The sequence below is a fragment of the Diabrotica virgifera genome, chromosome 2 (genome assembly GCF_917563875.1).
Source record: "Diabrotica virgifera virgifera chromosome 2, PGI_DIABVI_V3a".
NCBI lineage: Eukaryota > Metazoa > Arthropoda > Insecta > Coleoptera > Chrysomelidae > Diabrotica > Diabrotica virgifera.
The window spans coordinates 183,881,482-183,907,377 of NC_065444.1; the positions used below are offsets into that span (position 1 = coordinate 183,881,482).

Sequence of the window (25,896 nt, forward strand, 5' to 3'; positions counted from 1 at the left end):
AAATGTGAGTTTTTTCAGCTGATCATAAGAATCGGGAATACTATTCCAAGCGTTGAAAATGATCATGTCTTCCTTCTCCACGTCATTCAAAGCAGACAGACCACTTGTGTTGTACATTTTTTTCTTCTCCAATATTTCAAATTCAACACAAAGACGTTCGAATTTACAGCGCCAAACCTCCTTGTTTTTAAATCCAGAAATTGTATTTCAAAGCTATTCATGCCAATTTCAAAAGGAGAAAATTTCAACTCAATTATCGTAGCATTAAGAGAATTTTTCACTAATGCTAAAGTTTGTAAGTTTGATAAAAGCTAATTTATCAGAATAAAATGTAATGCTTTTCCTACCTTTTTTTTTAAATGAAAATATTATTGCGCTTTCTGTGAATATTTGTGCCAGAGCCGCACCTAAGGAGCCAAAGAGCCACATGCGGCTCCGGAGCCGCGGCCGCACTTTGCCGACCACTGGACTATAATAATAATATCGTATGGCCGGGAGATCCTTTCGGACAGTTCCGGCGCCATTTACATCTTTAACCCTGTTTCAAGTAACTAGTGCCGATGTACACTTGCCCAGGGGATCGACGGCTTTACGTCGACCGAGGCACGGTGAGACGACTCGTGTAGTTGGAAATGAAAATGGTTTGTCTTTGGCAGGGCTCGAACCCACGTGCACTGGCGTATGAGGTCAGCGGTATTGCCGTTACTCCACGGCCGCTCACCACTGGACTATACTATCTAAATTGCGCACTGCTATCTTAAAATGGGTGACGATTGCGACAGAGATAAATGAGCCTGTTAGGCGGGAAGTCTCTTTCTAATCGACGGGGTTTATCCACGCCGAGACCCCGTTGGAATTTTAACAAAGCAAATTGGCCTGAATACACCAAAGAGCTGGACACCTGCATTCGCTTCATTGACCCGAAGGCCAACAATTACCACCGTTTTTTAGGAATGGTTATCTCTATCGCCAAAAAACATATCCCCCGAGGTTTTCGAAAGGAGTACATCCCAGGCTGGACGGAAGAAAGCCAAAAACTATATGAAGAATTTTTGAAATCAGAAGATCCCGAAATCGGTGACAACTTACTCAAGTCACTGGATTCAACTAGACTTAATAAATGGAAATCTACCGTAGAACATATTGATTTCTCCCGTTCCAGTCGGAAGGCATGGGGACTGATCCGCAAACTGGGCGAAGCAAGCAGAGCACAACACTTAAACAAATCAACAATTGAGCCAAATAAGATAGCCAATAGAATAATTGAGAACTCTCGAGCTCCATCTGAGAAAAGTCATACATCGATGGTAAAAAAAGCTCTTAAACAACTTAAAGCAAATACCCCCGCAACATCAGAATACTCACGTGCCTTCTCATTGGATGAAATAAACGAAGCGCTTAACCAAACCAAAACGGGAAAAGCAGCTGGTTTCGATGGAATATATCCTGAGTTTATAGTCCACACTGGTACAAAAACAAGACAATGGCTCAAAGAATTCTTTAGCGACATTGTGACTACAGCTATGCTACCCCCAGAATTCAAAAGAACAAAAATTATCGCAATCCAGAAGCCTGGCAAAGACAACAAGCTGCCTGAAAGTTACCGGCCTATCGCCTTACTCAGTTGCTGTTATAAATTACTAGAACGACTCTTATATAATAGAATATGTAACACCATTGAGGACGCTGTACCAATTGAGCAAGCTGGATTTAGAAAAGGACGAAGCTGTTGTGACCAAGTGCTGTCCTTAACTACATTCATCGAAGCTGGCTTTGAAAGACGTGAAAAATCTGCCATAACATTTATAGACCTTACGGCTGCCTATGACACTGTGTGGAGAGAGGGCCTTATTTATAAGTTGATGAAAATCATACCCTGTCTCAAAACTTGTCAGCTGATAAACAATCTACTAACTAACAGACTGTTTCAGGTATATATAAATGATGCACGAAGTAGCGTTAGAAAACTTAACAACGGCTTACCTCAAGGCTCAGTGCTAGCTCCTTTATTATTTAACCTTTATACGGCGGATATACCTGAAACAAAATCGAGAAAATTCGCTTATGCAGACGACCTGGCCATTGGCTTCCAAGATAATAGTAAGGAAGCTGGAGAACGAGCTCTAAACGAGGACCTAACTACACTTAGTAACTACTTTAAGAACTGGCGCTTACGGCCTAACACAAGCAAAACTGAAACCTGTCTCTTTCACCTGTCGAATCAACTTGCGGGCGATACCCTCAATGTAACTCTAAATGATGCAGCTATCAAACATAACAACAACCCCAAATATCTAGGCGTCACACTTGATAGAACACTCACCTTCAAAAGCCATCTTACAAACGCAGCCGGTAAACTGAGAACAAGAAACAATATAATAACAAAACTTGCTGGAACAACTTGGGGTGCTTCTGCAGATACTCTTCGGACCTCTGCTCTAGCTTTGGCTTTTTCAGTGGCAGAATATTGTGCACCAGTATGGTTAAATAGTGCACATACAAACAAAATCGATGTCCAACTTAATCAAACCATGAGAATAATCACTGGAACAATAAAATCAACCCCAGTGAGATGGCTGCCTACTTTGAGCAATATTGCTCCACCAGATATACGCCGTACAGCAGCATTAGTGAGAGAGTATCAGAAAATTGTAGCCAACATACAATTACCAATCCATCAAGACATACCAGACATCTCAAAAGAGCACCAGCGACTGAGGTCTAGAAATCCTCCAATCAGAACTGCCCGAACAATTGGTGATTCCTATGATATACAAAGGCAATGGTCCACAAGATGGATGCCAACAATAGCTGCAGACTATATTCAGATATCCACCCCAACCCAGGGTTTCATCGGATCGGATCTGCCCCGGCCCACCTGGGCGAGGCTTAATCGCATACGTACCGGACATGGTAAATGTGCTGATTCTCTGTTCAAATGGGGACGTGCAGAGAGTCCTCGGTGCGATTGTGGATCGCCTAGACAGACCATAAGTCATTGTGTTTCAGATTGCCTAAATCGTGCCTACCGTGGAAACCTCCAGGACTTTGTGGAATGCTCCCCAGATGCAATTGAATGGCTATGTAAATTGGACATTAATATTTAGATTCATTCATTATGTTTTAGTGTTTGAATAATATATGTTGTATTTGTGTATTTATCGTACTGAGAAAGTCCATACGCTAAATAAAAAATAAAAAATCCAATGACGTTGGGCTTATCGATCACGTCACTTTCCCACTCTCGCCTATTGGAGGAACTTCTCCGATTAGAAAGAGACTTCCCACCTAATAGGCTTATTTATCTCTGTCGCAATCGTCACCTATTTTAAGATAGCAGCCAGCGCGCAGTCTAGATATTATATATGTCTGTGATATTAGCTGGATATAAATCCATAGGTTGCTATGAAAGAGGAAAAATATCCAGAAAACTATAAAAAAAACATCAAATTAATGCACAAATACGTGAGTTGTGAGAATGTTTACAACTGCTGTATTGTAATATTCTGTATATTTAGAAATATTGAAAGTACCCTATTATTTTATTTTTCAGGAAAAGTCTATAGAACCAGAAAAAGAGAAAAGGGAAATGGAAATTCCTTCGATTTCAATGGAAGAACCCTCTTCTGGAACAACTAGTCCTGATCCTGAATATGAAGACGCAGCTGATTTAGCATCAAGCATAGCAAAATTGAGATCGCTTTTACAACAGAGGTCTTCGGAATCAAGTATGTCTACCCCTGCACTTAGTCCAATGTGAGTATTTCATTTTTTATCTTTTATATCATAAATAATTTTAAAATGTATCGTTGGACAAGATAATTTATTAGGTTTATCAGTTTTTAATGTGAAGACAATGTATCAGGCTGTAAAAATTCATAACACCATTCAAGAAATGACCAGACTCGGAATCGGTTTAATGGGCATAAGCGAAATGAGGTGGCGAAATAGTGGTGCTTGTACTGTTGACAACCATATGGTATACCACTCAGGAAATGACGATGGTCAACATATATATGGGGTTGGAATAATCGTATCTCCCCAATTACGTCAATATGTTACAAATGTTGTACCTATTTCTGAAAGATTAGTAATAATCCTGCTGAATACTAGTCCCGTCAAATTAAATGTTTTACAAGTGTATGCCCCCACGAGCGATAAATCAGAAGAAGAGCTAGAGCAATTCTACGAGTTGTTGATAAAGTCACTTAAACGACTTAGAAAATAAGATATAACTATTATTATGGGTGACTTTAATGCGAAAATTGGTAAAGGAAGAAGCGGTGAATTCATAGGTGATTTTGGTCTAGGACAGAGAAGTGAGAGGGGAGAAAGATTAAAACTGTTTGTAGAGGAAGAAAAATTTGCAATACTAAATACATTCTTCAAACTACCACCAAGACGCTTGTATACCTGGGTCTCCCCGCAAGGTCAACCAGGAGACGTAATACTGAATCAAATTGATTACATAATGGTGAGCAAGAGATTCCGTAATGGATGCATATCAGTTAAGAGTTACCCCGGTGCTGACGTATCATCAGATCATGTTCCTGTTTTTGGTAAATTTCGGTTTAGATTCAAGAAGGTTGCAAGAAAGAATAGCAACAAAAAGTGCGATATGAGAAGACTAAAAGATAAGAAAACAAAAGAGACAGTCACACAGATTCTTTCAGAGAAGCTAAGTAATATGGAGCAAACATATAATGCCGAAGAATCACTCCAAAATATATGTGAAACATTTAACAAGATCAGAGAAGAACAGCTGATAGAAAAGAAAGAGAAGAGAAAAAGTTGGATGAATGACAATATATTACAACTCATGGAAGAAAGAAGAAAATCAGAGAACAACAAAATAATGTACAACACGATTCAGAGACAAATAAGAACTGAAATACGAAAGGCCAAAGAGAATTGGTTAAAGTCACAGTGTGAAGAGATAGAGTTGTTAGTTAGAACAAAAACATGATACGTTTAACATGCATAAAAAGGTGAAACAAGCAGCTGGTCTTCAGAAATCCAACACAGCTAGCAAACTACGAGACCAACAGGGGGATATCATCACAGGCAAAAACCAAGAAATCTGCATATGGACAAAATACATACAAGAACTCTATGATGATACTAGATCCGAACAACCTCCATCCTTCATATATGATGACCACTTACCAATCACATCAGATGAAGTGGAAAAAGCAATATCACAACTAAAAGATGGCAAAGCTCATGGACCTGACAATGCATATGCTAAACTCATAAAACTATTTAATACCGACGGTACTCAACTCCTAACAAAAATAATTACCTAATGACATATATTTGAGCGGAGTAATACCAAGTACATGGCTGAACTTTAATTGCTTTACCAAAGAAAACAAAATCCGTATCCTGCAGTGATTTCCGAACCATCAGCTTAATGAGCCATATTTCAAAATTATTTTTAAAAATTATACATCAAAGGATATATAGACTGTGCGAAGAGAAAATCAGCTGTACACAGTTTGGTTTTCGGAATGCATTGGGTACGAGAGAGGCTCTCTTTAGTATACAAGTGCTATTTCAACGATGTAGAGACCTAAATTGCGATATTTATGCATGCTTCATTGATTACCATAAAGCGTTCGATACAGTAAAGCACGACAAGCTGATGGAGATACTAACCAATATTGGAATAAACACCTGTGATTTAAGAATTATCAGCAATCTGTACTGGAATCAAACATCAACTATCCGGACAGAGGCAGGAGATTCAGACGATATCAAAATCAAACGTGGGGTCCGTCAGGGATGTATATTATCACCACTGCTGTTTAACTCTGAGCAAATCTTTCAAGACGCAGTGGATGATGTTGAAGCCGGAATTAGAATTAACGAAGAATTTATCAATAACGTAAGATACGGAGACGACACGGTGGTATTCGCTGACAGTTCTGAAGCCTTCCAGGAGTTAATGAACAGAATCACAGAAGTCAGCCAGAGATACGGACTTTCACTAAACACTAAGAAAACAAAATGTATGATGATCTCTAAGAATGAACAGCAATTTGGACGAATCAGTGTGAAAGGTTAACAAATAGAAAGAGTAAAAACATACACCTACCTTGGTACGAACGTCAATCAAATCTGGGACCATTCCATAGAAATTAAATGTAGGATAGAGAAAGCAAGATCTGCATTTCAAAAAATGGCTAAGTTATTCAAATGTCATGATTTGTCATTTCCCATAAAAGTCAGGTTACTGCGATGTTATATCTTTCCTATACTGTTGTACGGAGTTGAGTCGCGAACTCTCACAGACGCCACCTGCAAGAAAATTGAGGCTTTTGAGATGTGGCTTTATCGTCGAATCCTGAAGGTATCTTAGACCGACCACGTTACTAATGAGGGTGTTTTGCTGAGAATGCAAAAAGAAAAAGAGCTGTTAACCACAATAAAAGCAGCCAAAATCGAATACCTCGGTCACATCATGAGAAACAGCGAAAGTTATGGACTACTGCAACTAATCTTGCAAGGAAAAGTGGAGGGAAAACGAGGACCAGGAAGGCCAAGGATTTCTTGGCTAAAGAATCTACGCACATGGTTCAACACAACAACCACAAGTCTTTTTAGAGCAGCAGTGTGTAAAGTACAGATTGCCATGATGGTCGCCAACATCCGAAACGGATAGGCACTACAAGAAGAAGAAGAATAAGTTAAGTTTTTGGTATTATAGTGTATATATAATACAGTGATGAGCCTGTAGCCTGTTAATAACCGGCAGAATAACGCAATAGATGGAAAACATAATACATTACGAAGTAAAGAGAGATGAAACTAGTAGAGGTGGAAATGATCGGCATATACGTATAAATTAACATTACATTACATAGTTTCCCACCTTTAGACGTATCGAAGGAATATGACAACTGTCACTGTGACAGGAGAATTTTATAAAATACTCCCGTCACAGACGTCTAAAGGTGGGAAACCATCTAATGTAATGTTAATTTCTACGTTTATACCGATCATTTCCACCTTTACGAGTTTCATCGCAATTCATCTCTCTTTCTTCGCAATGTATTATGTTTTCCATCTTTTGAGTTATTCTGCCGGTTATTAGCGCGCTCATCACTGTATACAAATGGGAAGATTATTATCTTCCCATTTGTTTATGTTTTTATTTTCTTTTTCTACTATTTAATTGGTATAATTTTCATTTTATTTTACTTTTTCTTTCTTATTTTTGTTTGATTTATTGGATTCGAGTTTTTTAGGTCATTGGCTTACTCCCTTCTTAGTGAGGTTTTCTTAACAATATTGTTAGATTATCCACTCACATATTCTTTGGACATTGTAACACTTGTCTAGTTGTCTTGTTTCCTAGTTTTCATTTTTCTACTATTTTAATTACATGCAACAGTTTACGAGCTTATTTTAAATCCGAATAAATGTATAGACACCTTAACCCGGGAGCAGTCGCGCCGTTAGAAAAAATCTAACATTTTATCCTTTTCCGTGATCAACTTGATGAAAAATTTTGCAATATAACTTTCCACTCGTAAGTGCCTCGAGGAAGGTTTTAGTAATGCGTAGGTATTTTTTTATTTAATTTTTTTTTGAAGTTATACTTTTTTAGGTGCGTTGGGAGTTAATTTATATGTGCGCGAATTCATCAAAAGTCTTGGTCCTGGGCGCATCTGAAACGTTAAACGTGCTCTGATTGGGTAGTTACAATGACCTCTCAATAATTAATCAATATGTCGGTTATGGGTAAACAAATGTTGTGTATATTAGTTTTTATTGTTGTGAGGGCAGAGAAAAAAGCAAGATTATAATTGTAGTGACTTTTTAAATAGTTTTTAAAAGCAACAGGAAAATGTAAAATAAACCTCTCTAGTATGTAGTGCTTTGATTTACATAATTTGATTACCAACAAAATTTCTACCAATATTCATCTAATCTTGTTTTCTTACTCTTTGATTTGTTGTATTTCAATTCCACAAAAATCAAACTAACTTGGTTAAATTCAGAACTGTCAAAATTTTAAAACGTTCAGTTGGTCGACCTTCCAACATGATGCATATTATCTCCGTAGCCAAAATCTAAAGATGCGTGAATTTCAAAACTAACCGCGTCAATATACGCAGGTTCAATCTCCAATACAAACTTTTATTTTTTTTTATACCTTTTATGATTGTAAGTATATTATTATATATGTTTTTTTTTTCAGAAAATACGTATTTAGTTAAAATTTTCCAACAATTATGCCCGATTTCACCAACTATACCTAATTATTTAAGAATTACCTAAGTGGGTTTAGGTACTTCCTAACTCTAAAACGGATTTCACCATACGATAAGAATTGCCTAAACCGCTTAAGCATTACCTTACGTTAGGATACGGATTTCGATCTCCCTAACTTTAGGTATTACTTATCGTTGACAGTCAGGTTATATTTTTACAATTTTGACTAATGTACTTGGGACATTTGTCAATAATTTGCTTTTTACCTTAATTTTTCTGTTATTCTGTAATATTAGGTATATTAGTTGTGTAATTTTATATTTTCTTTTATATTATTAATATAATATGTGTTGGAAAATATAGAAAATCCTTTGGAGTTTTTACAGGTCTGTTGACAAAATTATGTATTCTACCTACTACCTAACAAACTAGTGTTGTGTTTCAAAAACCCATTCATGATATAACTAAAAGTGTGTCATTAAAAAATTAATAATAAAAAGCAATTTTCAACATACTGTTTATTTTAAAATTATTTATTTAATGACAATTCAACTAACTTCAATTTTTCGTCATATGTGAAATTTAAACTCTTTTCTTTTCCTCCATTTCACTGTACATATACAAATAACATACAAGACTATAATTTATTATATACAATCTTAATGCATAAATAACTAACTACTAAATAAAATAACTACATATAACAGTACAAAACTGAATAAAACCATATTGTCAAACAAACAGTAATGACAAATAATCGAAAAAGTAAGGAAATGTCATCTTATTCTTCTTTTTATTTATCAAAAATAGTTCAAACGTACCCTAGGTAATATAGTCCTGTCGCCAGGGGGGGTACAACGGCCTCCTTAATTCAGATGGACTTACCCAAGTTTTTTTTTATATATTTTGACCCGTAGAATACGAATTTTTTGGTTAACAGTTGATCCGGATGTGGATAAGATTGTTATAGACAAAGAACTTGAGGAATTACATAACAGCGATTTCTCGCAAAACAAAACATCTTTTTGTATTTTTTGGGTCATTTTAAGCATAAAATATTCCTACAAGTTTTTTCGTCGAATGCATAGTTTTCGAGATATCCGCGGTTAAACTTTCAAAAAATCGAAAAATTGCAATTTTTGAACCCGAATAACTTTTGATTAAAAAATAAAGTAGCAATTCTGCTTACCGCATTTGAAAGTTTAAGTCAAATTATATCGGTTTTGATTATTTGAATTGCTAAAAATTAATTTTTTTATTGTTAAACAAATCTATAAACACATAGTGTTTCCCGTACCTAATACATGGGTTTTAACGCATGCTACGTAGAAATTGCCTCGCTTGCACTTGTAGCTACTCTACCTACTCGTTCGATTTTAAATGAGAAATCATTGAAAACATCACTCACATACTAGGTGTTTATAACTTTGTTTAACAATAAAATAATAAATTTTTAGCAATGCAAATAATCAAAACCGATATAATTTGACTTAAATTTTCAAATGCGGTAAGCAGAATTGCTACTTTATTTTTTAATCAAAAGTTATTCGGGATCAAAAATTACAATTTTTCGATTTTTTGAAAGTTCAACCGCGGTTATCTCGAAAACTATGCATTTTACGAAAAAACTTAAAGGAATATTTTTTGCTTAAAATGACCCAAAAAATACAAAAAGATATTTCGTTTTGCGAGAAATCGCTGTTATGTAATTCCTCAAGTTTTTTGTCTATAACAATCTTATCGACATCCGGATCAACTGTTACCCAAAAAATTCGTATTCTGCGGGTCAAAATATATAAAAAAAACTTGGGTAAGTCCATCTGAATTAAGGAGGCCGTTGTACCCCCCCTGGCGACAGGACTAATACCTAGGAAAGCATTTCCTAGATAAGCAGTTCTTTTAGTTGTGAAATGCGATTGTTCCTAAGTATTGACTTAGGAAGTTCCTATCGATAAGAATTACTTAATAAGGCAACTGTTTAGGTATCGTTGGTGAAATCGGGTAGTGTTCAGAAATCATGTTTGTGGCATTTTTCTATGTGTTTGTGTGTGTTTTATTCTTTTATTCTTTAAATTTTGGTATTGTTTTAATAAAATTTTTTGAAAAGTAGTAAGTATTAAAATTTGTTTAATATTTAAATAAAATATAAATAAACTGTTTAAAGTATATTAATTTCAAATAATGAATGGATTGCATGTGTGAGTCCGTACTAGTGAAGTAAAGAAAAGAGAGACGGTCTCACAAACAATTTATTTTACAACTGACAACTGGTTTCGCTGTCTACACTTTGCACAGCATCTTCAGGTCCCAGTTAAAGTAAAATTAAGTAAAATTTAATTTTACTTTAACCGGGACCTGAAGACTTAATTTTACTTTAACCGGGACCTGAAGATGCTGTGCAAAGTGTAGACAGCGAAACCGGTCGTCAGTTGTAAAATAAATTGTTTGTGAGAACGTCTCTCTTTTCTTTACTACACTATATTAATTTCGTTGAAATCATAATAATAGAAGTATAACTTCTTACGTGCGTACAAAGTACACACACATTCTTTTTTTATTTTTTTTTTTTGTGGAGTTAATGCTTTGGTGATAACCAGTTAGCTTTAAAATTGTTAAAAATATATATTTTTAACATAGCAACTAAATAAATATATGATAAAATAGAAATTTGGTTTAAATTCTTATTGTTAGATTTAACCTCATCGCGCGACTGCTTACGTAACAGAAGTAAGCGCGATTGCTCCCGGGTTAAATGGATTTATTTATATTTTTCTCCCTATTTTTAGTAAAATTCCTGTTTGCTTATTATTGTTTTATATCTTGTACTTGATTGAATGTTATCTAAATATTTGAATGTTTATGCTAAATACGATACAAGGAGAGCACGAAGAACGTCAGAAACAATACGAAAATTAAATTAAAATAATGAACAAATTTCAATAAGTGGACCCTCCTAAATCCTTTTCAATGACTGCAAGGAGAGGTAATGTTGGGGAAAGTGAAATAAGATGACAAGGTTTTATCTGTGATAACAAAGTCAAGCCTACATCGATGGCATCGTTCTGATAACCATATTCTTCTCGAGGTGCCGCGTCTCTCTTCAAACTTTGTCTGTCATTATGTCAACTGGCAAGGTGGTTAAATTGTCTTCCGTATACATATGATAATATTTCGAATAAAGCAAATATATAACGATATACTGTAATGCGTTCTTCTTCTTCTTCTTTCATTATTCTGACAGATTATTGAACGTTAGCGATCATATTGACAATAATAACTTTTGTCTACGCCTACGCCCTATGGCATTAAACCTGAAACAGATTAGCGCATGTCTCTTGACTCAATTCTCGGTCATTTCGGAGCCAGCATGTTCTTCTTCGACCAGGGCCACTTATTCTGGCGAGCTTGCCCTATATTATGAGATGTAGAAGGTTATTTTGGATATCTCATTACATGACCGAAATATTGCAACTTTCGAAATTTTATTGTTTCTTATTCGATCAACTTAACTTATCCGCAATATTCGTCGGTAGATCCACATTACAAAGGCCTCCAATTTTTTCGAGTCTCTGTAAAGATCCAGCTCTCCATGCCATACAGCACTATGGATATTTCTAACAGAGCAACATAGCAACCTATTAATCTGATATTAAGGTTTAATGTAATATCTCTGTTAATGAGAATTTTCTTTAGTTTATTCGCGGTGTGCAAGTACTTGGAGGGGATACAAGAAACGATCGTGCGCAAATAGCGGAGAAATCTTGGCAACTTTCTTAAATAATTCATAGTGTCAATTGAAATTGTCAAATTGACGTATATTTCATACCTACTGTCATTGAAAAAGAACAATTATATGTTGCTCCACAATATTGATAAGATGCAACTATTATATAAAAGTGAATTTAATTAATTGTATTTTGCTTGCAGTACTGCATTTAATAATTAATTTTATTTACTACATACACTTGTTTACCTTTTAATAACATAACCTCAGTCTTACTTTTTCTCCTTATATTTTTTTTGGGCTATGACCTTGACAATTATCCAGCAACCAGGACTAATATAATTGGCCAACATAATTTAAAGTGCGAAAAATGTTGCTGTGCTATGAAACCAGGTGTCGCTTTCCCGAACTTGCACGGTCCCAATAGAAGGTGGCTCTAGCTTGTTGATGCCTATCCTTATTTATTTGCTTATATACCTACCAGTTATCGTTAACGTTGGCGCCCAAATAGGTAATATTCTGGACTCTTTCTAACTTTAATCCATACGCTCTCATGTTTATCGGTTGTAACTTCGTTTTGCTGGCAACCATAAGTAGTTTTGTCTTGAAGTATTAAGTTTTAGCCCATATTTCACACATGTTTCGTTCACCCTATTTATAATGTTGTTTATAAGTTGTTGCAACTCTTTTATTGGAAACAATCAGTACCGTGCCGTCTGCGTATCTCAGATTGTTGACATTAATACCGTTGATTTTAGTTCCTGCGTCTCTTGCAATGATGATCTAGGTATGGCAAGAGAGATGGTACAGGAACTCGTTGTGACTACAGAAATTGTAGATTTAAATATAAACATCTCGAAAACAAAAATAATGACAAATTTGGTACCCAACCAGAACATCAGTATTGGTGGGAAAGAAATAGAACTCGTAGATAGATATAAATACCCGGGAGATGAAATTACGATTGGCAGGGATAAGCAGACTCATCAACTGAAGAGAAGAATCGGTCTTGGGTGGGCAGCATTTGGAAAACTGAGAGAAACTTTTAAAAGTGAGTTGCTCACATGCGTAAAGAGAAAGGTATTTGATCAGTGCGTCCTCGCAGTCTTGACGTACGGATCAGAAACACTTACCGTAACTAAAGCCTCGGCTACCAAACTAAGAGTCACGCAGAGAATGGAGCGGTCAATGTTAGGATTAACTCTGCGAGACAAAATCAAAAACGAAGAAATCAGGAGAAGAAAAAAGGTGACTGACGTCATCGAAAGGATAGCCAGCTTGAAGTGGAGATGGGCAGGACACATAGCCAGAATAACAGATGGGCGATGACAAAGAGGTTATTGGAATGGAGGCCAAGAGAAGACAAGAGAAGCGTCGGTCGACCGCCTACAATATGGACTGACGACTTATGAAAGCTAAATAAAAACTGGATTAGAGCGGCCTGATAGGCGGGGTTGAAAACGAGGGGAGGAGGCCTATGTTCAGCAGTGGACTTTTGAGGCTGGATGATGTGTCTCTTATAATGCGTTATAATACAATAATATACTGTAATAAAGTGTCTTTCTATATTTAACATGTAGGAATAGAGGAATTATCTAACATCACCTTTTTTTTAATTTTTCTTTTATTTTTTAAAATTACAGATTGGTGCAGGCGAGATACTACGGTCTAAAATTTTGGGTTGCTGATAGGTTACAGTTTTTCCAGTCTAGGTAGTAAAAGCTAAAAATTCAAAGACTAACAATCATTTTCTGCTATTAACTAACGACAGGAGTTATTGCTTTGTACCAAGGATCACATCTTCCACTATAACAGCATGTTGTATCAATTATTTTAAATATTTTTACTAATGGTTAACGAGTTAAAATCTACAAACAATGAGTTAAACACTTGCGGCCGTATTTGGTTTCTCCTCTTTATGCTCTTTCTTCAGAATAGTTACCATCTTTATACTTAAATTTTAACATTTCAACTAACTACTTATTACTGCTATTGCTTGTAAAAGCCACAAAAATAAAATACCTGCACATATTTTTTTATTTCTTTAAGTTGTAAAACTACTCCAATTAATTATTTTATCACTAATGTCCTATGAATGTATTATACTCTTGTACAATATATCTACTGATATTTTTAAAGAAACCAAAATATTGCAACCGAATATCTTTCCTTCTGAGGATAAGCATATAGTCATTCCGATCAAGAAGACTTCACAAAATAAAATGTTCATTGTTAATAATTAGTTGTTCTCGAGTAATATGCTGTAGCAAGCTCATTAAATGTTATATAAAAAGTCCCTTTTTATTGGCGAGTCAATTGGTTGACTAACATTGTAAACAGTTTTTACTACAATACTTTTCAGTGCCATGCACAAAAATTTCCCATATAAGGATGTTTTGGGATAATTAGTCCTGATATTTTCCTGCGATGCTAAATTCACAATCAATGGTACTTAATTAAAACTTTCGCCCCCACTTTTTGAAAAACTAGTTAATATTTCACGGAAAAATTTGTTGTGCAGGTATAACTTTCTATTAATTAACAATTCATATTTCTCTTAAATTAATCAATGTGCTAAAAACGCTTTGTTCTCTTTCTATTTGTTTTATATTCTATGTTTTTAGGCCTCCAGACGAATTGATGCAAAAACCAGAAAACGACAGTGCGTTGGATCCAGATGAGGTGGACGGTATGATTCCGAGCTTCTACAAGTTTTGTGCCAAAACTGCCACAGGAGTTTTGGATAAAACTATTCATTCCATTAAGACTGCACTACCGAGCCATGTTCCAGGAGTTGAACACTCTGATGATGCTTGGATTTTCCTACAAACGGACCAAAGTGTGAGTTTATTGACAAATTTCAAAATTTATAATATTTGATTTCAGTGGATTCGATATACTGGCCACTGAAAGAAATAAAATAAAGTCTTCTCTAAGCCTAATCGATTCTTATCGAATTCAATTAAATTTTGTTTAATTAAATTTGAGAATATAGAAACTCACAAGAAATAAAATGTAGAATAGAGAAGGAGTGCATTCAATAACATGGCCAAACTCTTTAAAAGCCACAATCGTAATCTGGAGATAAAAATAAGGCTCCTACGATGTTATATCTTCTCAATATTGTATTACGGAGTTGAATCCTGGACACTCACTGAAGCAATGGAGAAAAAACTTGAAGCCTTCGAGATGTGGCTATACAGGCGAATCCTAAGGATATCATGGACGGACAAGATAACCAACGAGACCATTTTACGAAGAGTGGTCAAAGAAAAAGAGGTGATGTATACCATTAAAAGGAGAAAGTTAGAATATCTCGGACACATAATGAGAAACGGCACTAAATACAGATTACTGAAGGTAATCCTTCAAGGTAAAGTATTTGGAAAGCGAGGAATTGGGAGAAGAAGAATATGGTTAAAGAACCTGAGGAAATGGTTCTCCACAGCAACAACTAATCTATTTAAAGTATCAGTTAATAAAATAATTATAGCCAGAATGATTGCCAATATTCGAAACGAATAGGCACTATAAGAAGAAGAAATTTGAGAAAAAAGCTGAAACCCTTCGATTTTGAATGTCAATGCGCATTCCGTCAGATTTAATTTTTTTTATTTGATTTTGTTATCTTGCCTATTTAGGCATAAGGTAGTTTAGATTGTGAAAAACGTCTGTTAGATTGTGGCAAATACCAAATCGTAACCGAAGTGTAGAATTTTTGCTAGCATTTACAACTTTTTTTAAGTAATATCTCTTCAGAGTCGTTAATAATTTTAAAACTTTGCATACAAACTTACGCATAATAATTACCTCATTTTAGGAAGTTGATGTTTTGTCACGAATGAAAAAATTATTAAGCGAAAGAAAAGAGTATTGTACCTTGGACACTGAAATTGATACCGCTTACGAAGCCATCGATTCCTTAGACACATTCCAGCACTCGTTATTTTCAAAAAGTATGGAATTCGAAGGTAAGAATTACAGTTTTAAAATAAATAGATACTGACAATTGATATTATTACAATATCAAAATGTTTAAAAGCGTTATAATCAACGAACTGTCAACACTGATGGTATCGCCATGAAGCGAATTTAATGTCTTCAGGATGAGATAGAAGATAATCACGTAAAGGAGGGAAGATAATCGCCATCTTTCGTAAACAAACAAATTGACAGTGCTAGTCAGGTACGTCAGGGTTGCCAGATTGGGGTATTTTCCCACAATTTTGGGGTAATTTGAAAGCGTATAGGGGAACTTCTCTAAGCAGAAATGGTTGGGAGATTTTTTGGGATGAAAACTATGGAAGATTTTAAGGGGTCATGGGAAATTCAATTTGCGAATGTACACATAGAACTGTATATTATACTCTCATATAATCGAAGAAGCTAGGACCTATGAATTATTTCCAGGGCCATCTGTTGATAAGTAGTATAATTTTTGCTTAGGTACTGTTCTCTACAGTTGACTACTAATTTATTAAAATGCGGCAAAAACTTAAATTTTGGTGATTTGAGCTTCAATTTGAGGGAATTTCAGTGTCTAAGTGGGGGATTTATAAAATCACATCTGGCAACTCTGGTGGTAGTTGTAGCAAATTTTACCTGAAAAATTCTCTGTCTCTCTAGGACCTCTCTCTTGTATGTTGCAGGCAATCTCTCTTCACTGTTTGAATGGGACGGGGCCATTCCATCAGTGTTGACAGTTCATTGGTTATAATACACTAAGGGCCGGTTTCACTAACAACAAATAAATCAATGAATAGCTATTCATCGAATAAAGTTTATTAGACGTTTAAGTTTATGTTTTGTTTCAATATAATTTTGGTAGAAAGTTAAACTGGCGAAACTACCTTCTTCTAAATATTTACAGCCAGACTAAATTGCCCATTTGCTCGAAGAGTAAGTATTTTTTTGACAAATAAATAAAATAAATCTTATCTGACGTTAATAAAATGGAGAAATGTCAGTTTATTGGTCGAATAACTTTAATCATAGAATAAACTACTATTTGTCGTTGGTGAAACCGGCCCTAAGCATCAAAAATGGAACATTTTTGATGTCTCGTATTTCCTAAACCTGTTGTCCGATTTTAGCGATTTTTTTAATATGATATAGCTTCATTCTTCATGATATAGCTTCATGTAATAATATTGTTGCTAAACAGATAAGTGGAATACCCTGTGGAATATTCTAGCGTATATAACATATTGAAATTAAAACTCAACTGTAGATTTAGGCTTTCTTAACATTTTGCTTTTTGATTTATTCGCTTATGTTGAATAATAAAAAAGTTAGGTACTTTAACAACTAGCAACGTTCTTTATCAATGCAGGGAGTTTCTAAATAAGTGCGACAAACTTTAAGTGGTAATTCTGCATGAAAAAATATAAAATAATGACCGTTTGTTTTATTAACATATGTCCGCAAATGCTTCGTTTCCGAGATACGGGATGTTGAATTTTTTCTTAGAAACTGACAATTTATTTATTGCTCTAAAATCGGTTGAGATATGCAAATGAAATTTGGTAAGTTTTAAGAGGTAGTTATTGCGCATTTTTGGCATACAATTAAGAATTTTATATTGAGCATTGGCATGCAAACGGGTAATATGGCCGGGTAATATGACCCGTATGCACGCCAATGGTGAATATAAAATTCTTAATTGTATGTCAAAAAATGCGCGATAACCACTTTTTAAAATCTACTAAAAATCATTTGCAGATCTCAACCGGTTTCGGAGCAATAAATAAATCGTCAGTTTGTAAGAAAAAAATCAACATCCCGTATCTCGGAAACGAAGCATTTGCGGACATATGTTTATGAAACAAACAGTCATTTTTTTTCATGCAAAATTACCCCTTAAAGTTTGTCGCACTTATTTAGAAACACCCTGTATTGGTGAAAAACGTTGCTAGTTGTTAACGTACCTAACTTTTTTACTATCCAACATAAGCGATTGAATCAAAAAGCAAAATGTTAAGAAAGCCTAAGGCTACAGTTGAGTTTTAATTTAAATATTTTATATATTCTAGAATATTCCACAGGGTGTTCCAAACTTTGAGGAAAAAACACACGATCATTGTTATACTCGGTATACAATGACACTTATCTGTTTAGCAACAATATTATTACGTCGATATTCTTGAACAATAAAGCTATAACATATATTAAAAAATCACTAAACCTCGGACAACAGGTTTAGGAAATACGAGACATCAAAAATGTCCCATTTTTAAGGTGGTGCGTTAATTTTGATGTTTAGTGTTTATTAATAATTCTTTCTGATTATGGGTACGCAGCAAGTTAGGTCCGCTTGCTCATTCGGAGTTCAACTTAAGTGCCGTTGTACGTGATACGCACTTCATGCCATGCCTTGAACTCGGTAATGGCACTGAACTTGAATTGAACTTCGAATGAGCTAGCGGGCCTTAGTCGGATACTTCATTCCTTGGACCTTTGTCAATAATACTATTAATAATATAACATAAGTAATATAATTAGCTTCATTAAACGAATATAATGAATAAAACGATCAAGCATCAGTAACACCGTGGTTGAAAAAATGAAAAAATAATACCCTAGTTACCCTCTATCCGCTGTTACAAAGGAGTCGACTGCTTCTACCGTCTCATCTCCAACATCCAAGGACTTGTGTATGTTTGCTGCATTCAAACTTCTCCTTGGTCTTAGGAGTATTAGTCCTAAAAGCTACAGCTTCAGTTTCACGTTGCTTTGTGTTAAGGTACTAGTACACTTTAGAAGATCAAAAATAAGCATTTTTTTCAAGAATTTTTTTCGCAGAACCTTTTTAAAAAATAAACATAAAACTTTTTACATATTAATATCTAATTCTTAGAGAGTACAAAAAATATATTCTTTTTTATTTATGCACGTACACTAATATTGTAGAGGGCGCCAAAGTCGAGGCCTCGAAAAAAGATGGCGGACATTTAATCTCAGGATTGGGATATCTGAAATAAAAAAAATGTACGACATTTGAAAAAGGAAGCTTTCTCACGTGACAATTTACCACAATTTGTCCAAAAAATAAAAAATTAATATTTTTTAACCATGAAAAACTGAAGAAAAAAGGCGATTTCTTCACAAAGATTTTTCAAATTTCCGTAAAAAATTTTTTTTGCGAAATTTTCCACTAACGGTGGTAAATTGTCACGAAAGAAACCTTCCTTTTTCAAATGCCGTACGATTTTTTTGTTTCAGAGATCCCAATCTTGAGATTAACTGTCCGCCATCGGAACTACTTTTTTTCGAGGCCTCGACTTTGGCGTCCTCTACAATATTAGTGTACGTGCATAAATGAAAAAATATATATTTTTTGTACTCTCTAAGAGTTAGATATTTCTGTAAAAAGTTTTAAGTTTATTTTTAATAAAGGTTCTGAGAAAAAAAAATCTTGAAAAAATGCTTATTTTTGGTTTTCTAAAGTGTACTAGTACCTTAAGACATATTTCATGCGCAAAGTCGAGGTCCACCAGATGACTGGTTTAATTTCACTGACTTCCCCTCCTCTGGTGTTGTGTGACCTTACTCATATAAGCGCCCAGCACTAACAAGAATAATAAGTGAAATAATGCTACGCTGCTGCCCTTTTATAGCCCTGAAGATAATTTTAATTATATTCCGAGTATAGCTTCGAGTATAGTTCCAAAATATCCCACAATACCCGATGTTTCACAGAAAGCTTCCTTATAATCAACTGCTGAACATATGCTTCTTCCTTGCGTTTCCAACCCCGTCTATTTTGCGTCGCTATCATCCAGTTTTTATTTAGTCTTCTTAAATCATCAGTCCATTGTGTAGGTGATCGACCGACGCTTCTCGTGTCTTCCCTTGGTCTCCATTCTATTAACCTCTTTGTCCATTGCCCATGTGTCATGTCGAGTTGCTGCCGATATAAGCTATTATATCGGGTGTTAAAATTATGCTGCATCGTCCATTATTGTTGAGTAGATGAACATTTTTACGACGGTAATAAAATATGTTAAATTTAATATTTTTAAGGATATTTAGGCGAGGGAATGAAGCAGTAAAAAGCCCAAGACCTATCAAATTTTTGCAGTTGGATGACTCAATGGAAATTTTTGTATTCGATTCGTAAGGTTTCAAATGTTTATAAAATTTATAAATGTATTAATTTTATTGTTTGTTTGTTTGTAAAACTAATGACATGTCCTATACATTGTATGTCTTAAAGGATGAATAAATATCCAGATTTAGCCATACGGCTCACACTCTCTCTAAGGGGAAAATTGACTCATCCCAGATACCTACGGTATCAAAAGGATTGAGCTCTGGTGGGACTCTTTCCGTGTTATCGAGCCCTAGGTGACTTGGTATGCAGGTGTATCTCCCAAAAATTTTCGTACACATCTGGCCGTTGCGAGTAGTACTGCTTTCTGCATGGTCTTATGAAGATGTTCCTTAAGACCCAGCTTTTTTTATGCTTTCGAGGAGGGTCTTCGGATGACTCCAATAGTAGACATAATAATCGGTATCGTCTGGGTACTTTGCATTCTCCATTGTCTCCGTATTTGAATTTCCAGATCTCTGTACTTGGCGATCTTTTCAGTAAATTTAGTACGTAGATTATTGTTGTTAGGAATCGCCACATCAATGAGGGTTGTTTGTCTCGTTAATTTATTGACTAATACGAGATCTGGTCTATTATGCGCCACTGTTTGGTCTGTGAGCACAGTGCGGTCCCAGTATAGCTTGTAGTTGCCATCCTCAAGCATACTCTCAGGGACGTATTGATAATATGGGAGATGGTCGGTTTGGAAAAGTCCCAGCTTGATAGCTATCTCCTGATGAAGGATTTTTCCCACTGCGTCATGCCGTTCCTTGTACTCAGTTGCAGCAAATGCCTGGCAGCCCGCTGTAAGATGTTGGATGGTTTCTTGAGCTTGACATCCATATCGGCATCTGTCGTTTTGAACATGAGGGTCTTTGATTATATATTTCAGGTAATTTGTGGTTGGTATAACCTGATCCTGAATGGCCAGTAATGAACCCTCCGTTTCAGGGAACATCTTTCCTGATGTCAACCAGTAGTTCGACGCTATATTGTCGACATAATCTTGGCTGACCTCATTGGGATGTCGCCCGTGCAGAGGTTTACCCATCCAGGCGCGCACTTTTTCGTCCTTAGTAAGGTGGTTTATGCGAAGTTCTGCTTCCCTCAGTTTTATCGGTGTTGTGTCATCTACTGCGCAGATAGCGCGATGTAGAGTAGATGTTTCAGCCTGCATCTGAAAATAAGATCTTAAATTAGCAATTTATTTGTCTAATTGCTCACCTATATCCATAAGTCCTCTTCCTCCTAAATTCCGTGGTAATGTCGTTCTTTCTACTGCACTTTTTGGATGGTGTTTTTGTGCCTTTGTGAGGTGCGTTCTTACTTTTCGCTGAAGATTTTCTATGTCCGTTTTTGTCCACTTAACAATGCCAAATGAATAGCTAAGTGCGGAACATGCGTAGGTGTTTAGTGCCTTAAACAAATTTCTACTATTAAGGTGTGAGCGAAGCAGCTGTTTTACCCTTCGTATAAACTCAGTAGTTCTCTCTGTTTTCATTTGTTTATGGTCAATTCTCCGCGCTTGCTTTACTCCAAGATATTTATACATATCGTTTTCACCCATGACCTCGATGTTCTGGCCATTTTGCATATCGAATCCTCCGGGCTGTACTTTACCTCTGACTATATTTAAAATACGGCACTTGTCTAGTCCGAAGTGCATGCTAATATCATTAGAAAAAGTTTCTACAGTTTAAATATTATTATTATTATTAAGGGCCTTAGGAAATATTTGAACAAAAATCATAATGACGAAATGAAAATTGCATTATTGAACAAGGAAAATGCATTTTCTAAAATGAATCTCGAATTGACGAAAAATAATAAATTTTTAATTTAGAAATAATTGACGGAAATGCAATGCAAGGAAAAATCCAAGGACGAAGAAATCCAGGCCGTAGAAGAATGTCCTGGATGAGAAATTTGAGAGAGTGGTTTGGCTGTACCACTAACGAATTGTTCAAAACAGCAGTAAATAAAATTAGAATCGCCCTAATGATATCCAATCTTCGATAGGAGAGGCACTCTAGAGAAGAAGAAGAAGAAGACGGAAATGAGTTCAATTTTGCTAACCGGGGTTTTTGGGCTCACTGAACACGAACATGATGACGGCGATTGTCTCCGAGGTACGAGGTACCCAGTATGGGCATCGTCTAGAGTTTTATGATAGTTGGATACAAAATCAATGCAAACTCGTTACACGGGGTTTTTGGGATCACTGAATAATAATATTAGGTCAACGATGATGTCCAAAGCATCTGGTGCCCAGAATTGTGCCTTGTCTCTTGGGAGTTTCTGGCATCAACATTTCCATTTTATTCTGGCTATCCTTTCGACGACGTCAGTCACTTTGGTTCTTCTCCTGATCTCTTCCATTCTTCTCTGTTCTCAGTTTGGTTTGTCCTGTCCTTCCATATTCTGGTTTCGACAGATTCTTTAATCCTGTTATGTATAGTCAATGCAAGAATTTTGCTGTATACCTACAGTAGGATAATATCTCTCCAGTTATTACAGTTTGTAATATCTTCCCTCTTTGGAAGTTTCACAATAGCTCGTTCCCATTCTTCGGGTGATCTTTCTTCCTGCGAAATTAATTCTGACATTTTTTGAATTACCGAGCGAAGTAACTACACTTTAATTATCTTCATCGGCTGTTGTTCCATATACAGGGCGAGTTGTTAATTTTTACAGAAATTTGTATTCGTCATAATTTTTGAACGGTAAGATTCATGTGTCTCTTATTTTGGTCAATCGTTACACTATTACCACCTAATCAAATGATTTATTCAAACAAGAAAAAAACCAGGTCCGGCTTTAAAAAATTAGTTCGTTTCGGTCTTAGAAAAAATTTCACCCTGTAGGCAATTAAAATGGCATATTTATTTTTTCCCCACGCGATTACTTAATTTTTATAAAAAAATCAAATTTGACTATGAACTAAAAGTTTGGTGAAGTGAACCGTAAATTTAAAAAATTAACTTTTCTTGCAAAATCTATGTTTTTTACAAATATTTAATTTATACAGATGTATTAATACTTCCACAGCTTGTGCTATATGTTGTAAATAATAAAACCCTTTTAGCTAATTTCCAGAATTTCAAAAGGAACAGGTTGTTTTAAATAATACTAAAACGTCGCCCTGTATAGTATTTGTTTAGTGATTCATCGGTAGTGTCGTTTTATTGAATTATCAGAATTTTATTTCAAACGGCAAAATACAGTTAATTTATTTTTGAAATTAAAGAAAAGAAAATATGTACATATGTAGTACATTAGACATAAACGGATTTATTTACATGTTTAAATAAATTTAAGAATATGTAAGAAACAAATTAAACAATAAAAAATTTTTTTTGAGATTTATAGCAGATTTTCGAAATGAAATCCACCTTTGTCGGACCATCAACTGTCTAATAGACCTCCTGAGAGTTAGGGGATCATTTCTAATAATGTTACAAGAATCAATAATTTTTTCAATTACCTACTTAGTTCTTGTCGCGTATTGATATTTTCTTGATAAGCCATTTCTTTTCATCGGCCCCATATGGAATAGTCAGGGTTAAAATCAGGTGATTTAGGGGGCCATGCATGAAGCCCTCTGCGTTCTATCCACCTATTTCCATAAGTTAAGTGAAGATGTTGACGAACAGCAGCTGAGAAATATGGTGATGCTCCATCGTGTATAAAGTACAGCTGGTTCCAAAAAAACTGATTCGACTCTTGAAGCGTATTTTGTAGAATTGAGCAGTGTATTTTGAAGGATAAATACTTTTATTTACATTCTGTCACTGTCACTGCCAAATCTTAAAATTTGTCAAATAACTTATTCTGTTCAACCTCAAAAAATGGCTCCACATGCTAGCAATGAACTAAAAGCAAGAATTGTAACGAAATTAGAAGATGGTTGGTCACTATCTGCCGTAGCGAACCATTTTATCGTAAGCAGAACAACAGTTTTTAATATTAATAAAAGATGGAGAGAACAAGAAACTCTCGAAAGAAAGCAAGGTTCTGGAAGACCAAAAATATCTACCGCTCATGAAGATCGTACGCTTTTGGAGAGATTAGAAAAGAATCCTTTTGAAGATGCGAAAACTGCAAGAATTATGTCACAGTTTCCGGGAAGAAAGACAACAACTTGGCGCAGAATTAAAGCATCGCGTCTTAGGTACCGAACTGCAGCAAAAAAACAAGCTTCTACACCAGAACAAAAGCAATCAAGACTTATATTTGCTTTAAACCATCAGCTACGAAATCAAGATTTTAGGGGCAGGGTAATATTTACAGATGAGAAAATTTTTTAATCCTCTATATGTTGATAGATATCGAGCAGCTGGTCATTTTGGCGTCAATGTATGGGGATGGATTTCATCTAGAGGAATGGGAATTGTATGGCGTATTGATGGCAGGTTTGTTGGGCAGACTTATCTAAATATTCTAGAAAACATCATGTTTCCCAGTGTAGAACAGTTGTATCCAGAAAATAATTTTATCCTCCAACAACATAATTGTCCTGTTCACACTGCAAATATTATAAACCAGTGGCTCCAGAATAACAACATCGAAACCTTACCATGGCCCAGCTACAGTCCAGATTTAAACCCAATCGAGAATGTCTGGGGCGTTCTTGTAAAACGGTTGTATCGGCGTAATTTTTTACCTCAAAATGCTGAAGAGCTGTGGCACGGTATACAACAGGTTTGGGAAGAGCTCGCTGAAGAAGACAATTTCATAGTTCCTTTCACGCAGATGGACCGAAGACTACAAGCTGTTATCAATGCTGATGGAGATATTACAAAATATTAATTTTATTTTTATATACCTAAATTTAGTATAGTTTTGGTATTCCAAACTGTGACATAATTCTTGCAGTTTTCGCATCTTCAAAAGAATTCTCTTCTAATCTCTCCAAAGCGTACGATCTTCATGAGCAGTAGATATTTTTGGTCTTCCAGACCCTCGCTTTCTTTCTAGAGTTCCTTGTTCCCTTTATTTTTATTAATAGAAAAACTGTGGTTCTGCTTATGTTAAAATGTTTTGCTGCCTGTGATAGTGCCCAGTTAGTTATCTTTTAATTTGGTTACAATTCTTGCTTTAATATATTGTTGAGTTAAGTCGTTTGTTTTATTCCAATAATAATAAAAATAACAACAACCCTATAGGAAGGTTCATTACTGGACATTCAGGATCAGGTTATACCAACCAGAAATTACCTGAAATATATCATCAAAGACCCGCAGGTTCAAAACGACAGATGCCGATATGGATGTCAAGCCCAAGAAACCATCCAACATATTACCGGGGGTTGCCAGGCATTTGCTGCAACTGAATACAAGGAACCGCATGACTCAGTAGGAAAGATCCTTCATCAAGAGATAGCTATAAAACTGGGACTTCTCCAAACGAACCATCTCCCATATTATCAATACGTTCCTGAGAATATGCTTGAAAATGACAACTATAAGCTATACTGGGACCGCACTGTGCTCACAGACCAAACAGTGGCACATAATAGACCAGATCTCATATTACCTAGTCAATAAATTAACGAGACAAACAACACTCATTGATGTGATTTTTGTTTAAATTTTTTGTTTAAAATTGTTTTTTTTTTCATTTAAATTCAAAACAACTCTTTTGAATTTAATATTGACCAAACAAAATGCAAAAAATTGAAATTGGCCATTTTAACACCAAGTCACATAATGTGGCTTAATGATAAAAGGGCCAGAGTCAATTTTTTGCATTTTGTTTGGTCAATATTAAATTCAAAAGAAAGCTGTACAAAAAACAAAAATTTGACATTGGCCCTTTTAGAACCAAGCCACAGATATATGTAATCAGTTGTTTGTTTATT

The 25,896-nt window shown here is 35.3% G+C and overlaps 1 protein-coding gene across 3 annotated transcripts in view; it reads left to right on the forward strand.

Annotated features, from left to right (window-relative positions):
* The window catches only part of LOC114334891 (uncharacterized), a 150,618-nt gene that overhangs the window by 110,689 nt on the left and 14,033 nt on the right, over positions 1-25,896 (forward strand). For 2 of the 3 annotated variants that reach the window (XM_050642970.1, XM_050642972.1), the window contains 4 exons: positions 3,554-3,756; positions 13,588-13,656; positions 14,569-14,785; positions 15,765-15,915. In XM_050642970.1, the coding sequence (XP_050498927.1) occupies positions 3,554-3,756; positions 13,588-13,656; positions 14,569-14,785; positions 15,765-15,915 (640 nt within the window). The remainder of the gene's footprint in view (positions 1-3,553; positions 3,757-13,587; positions 13,657-14,568; positions 14,786-15,764; positions 15,916-25,896) is intronic. The other variant, XM_050642971.1, reaches the window with a different exon arrangement.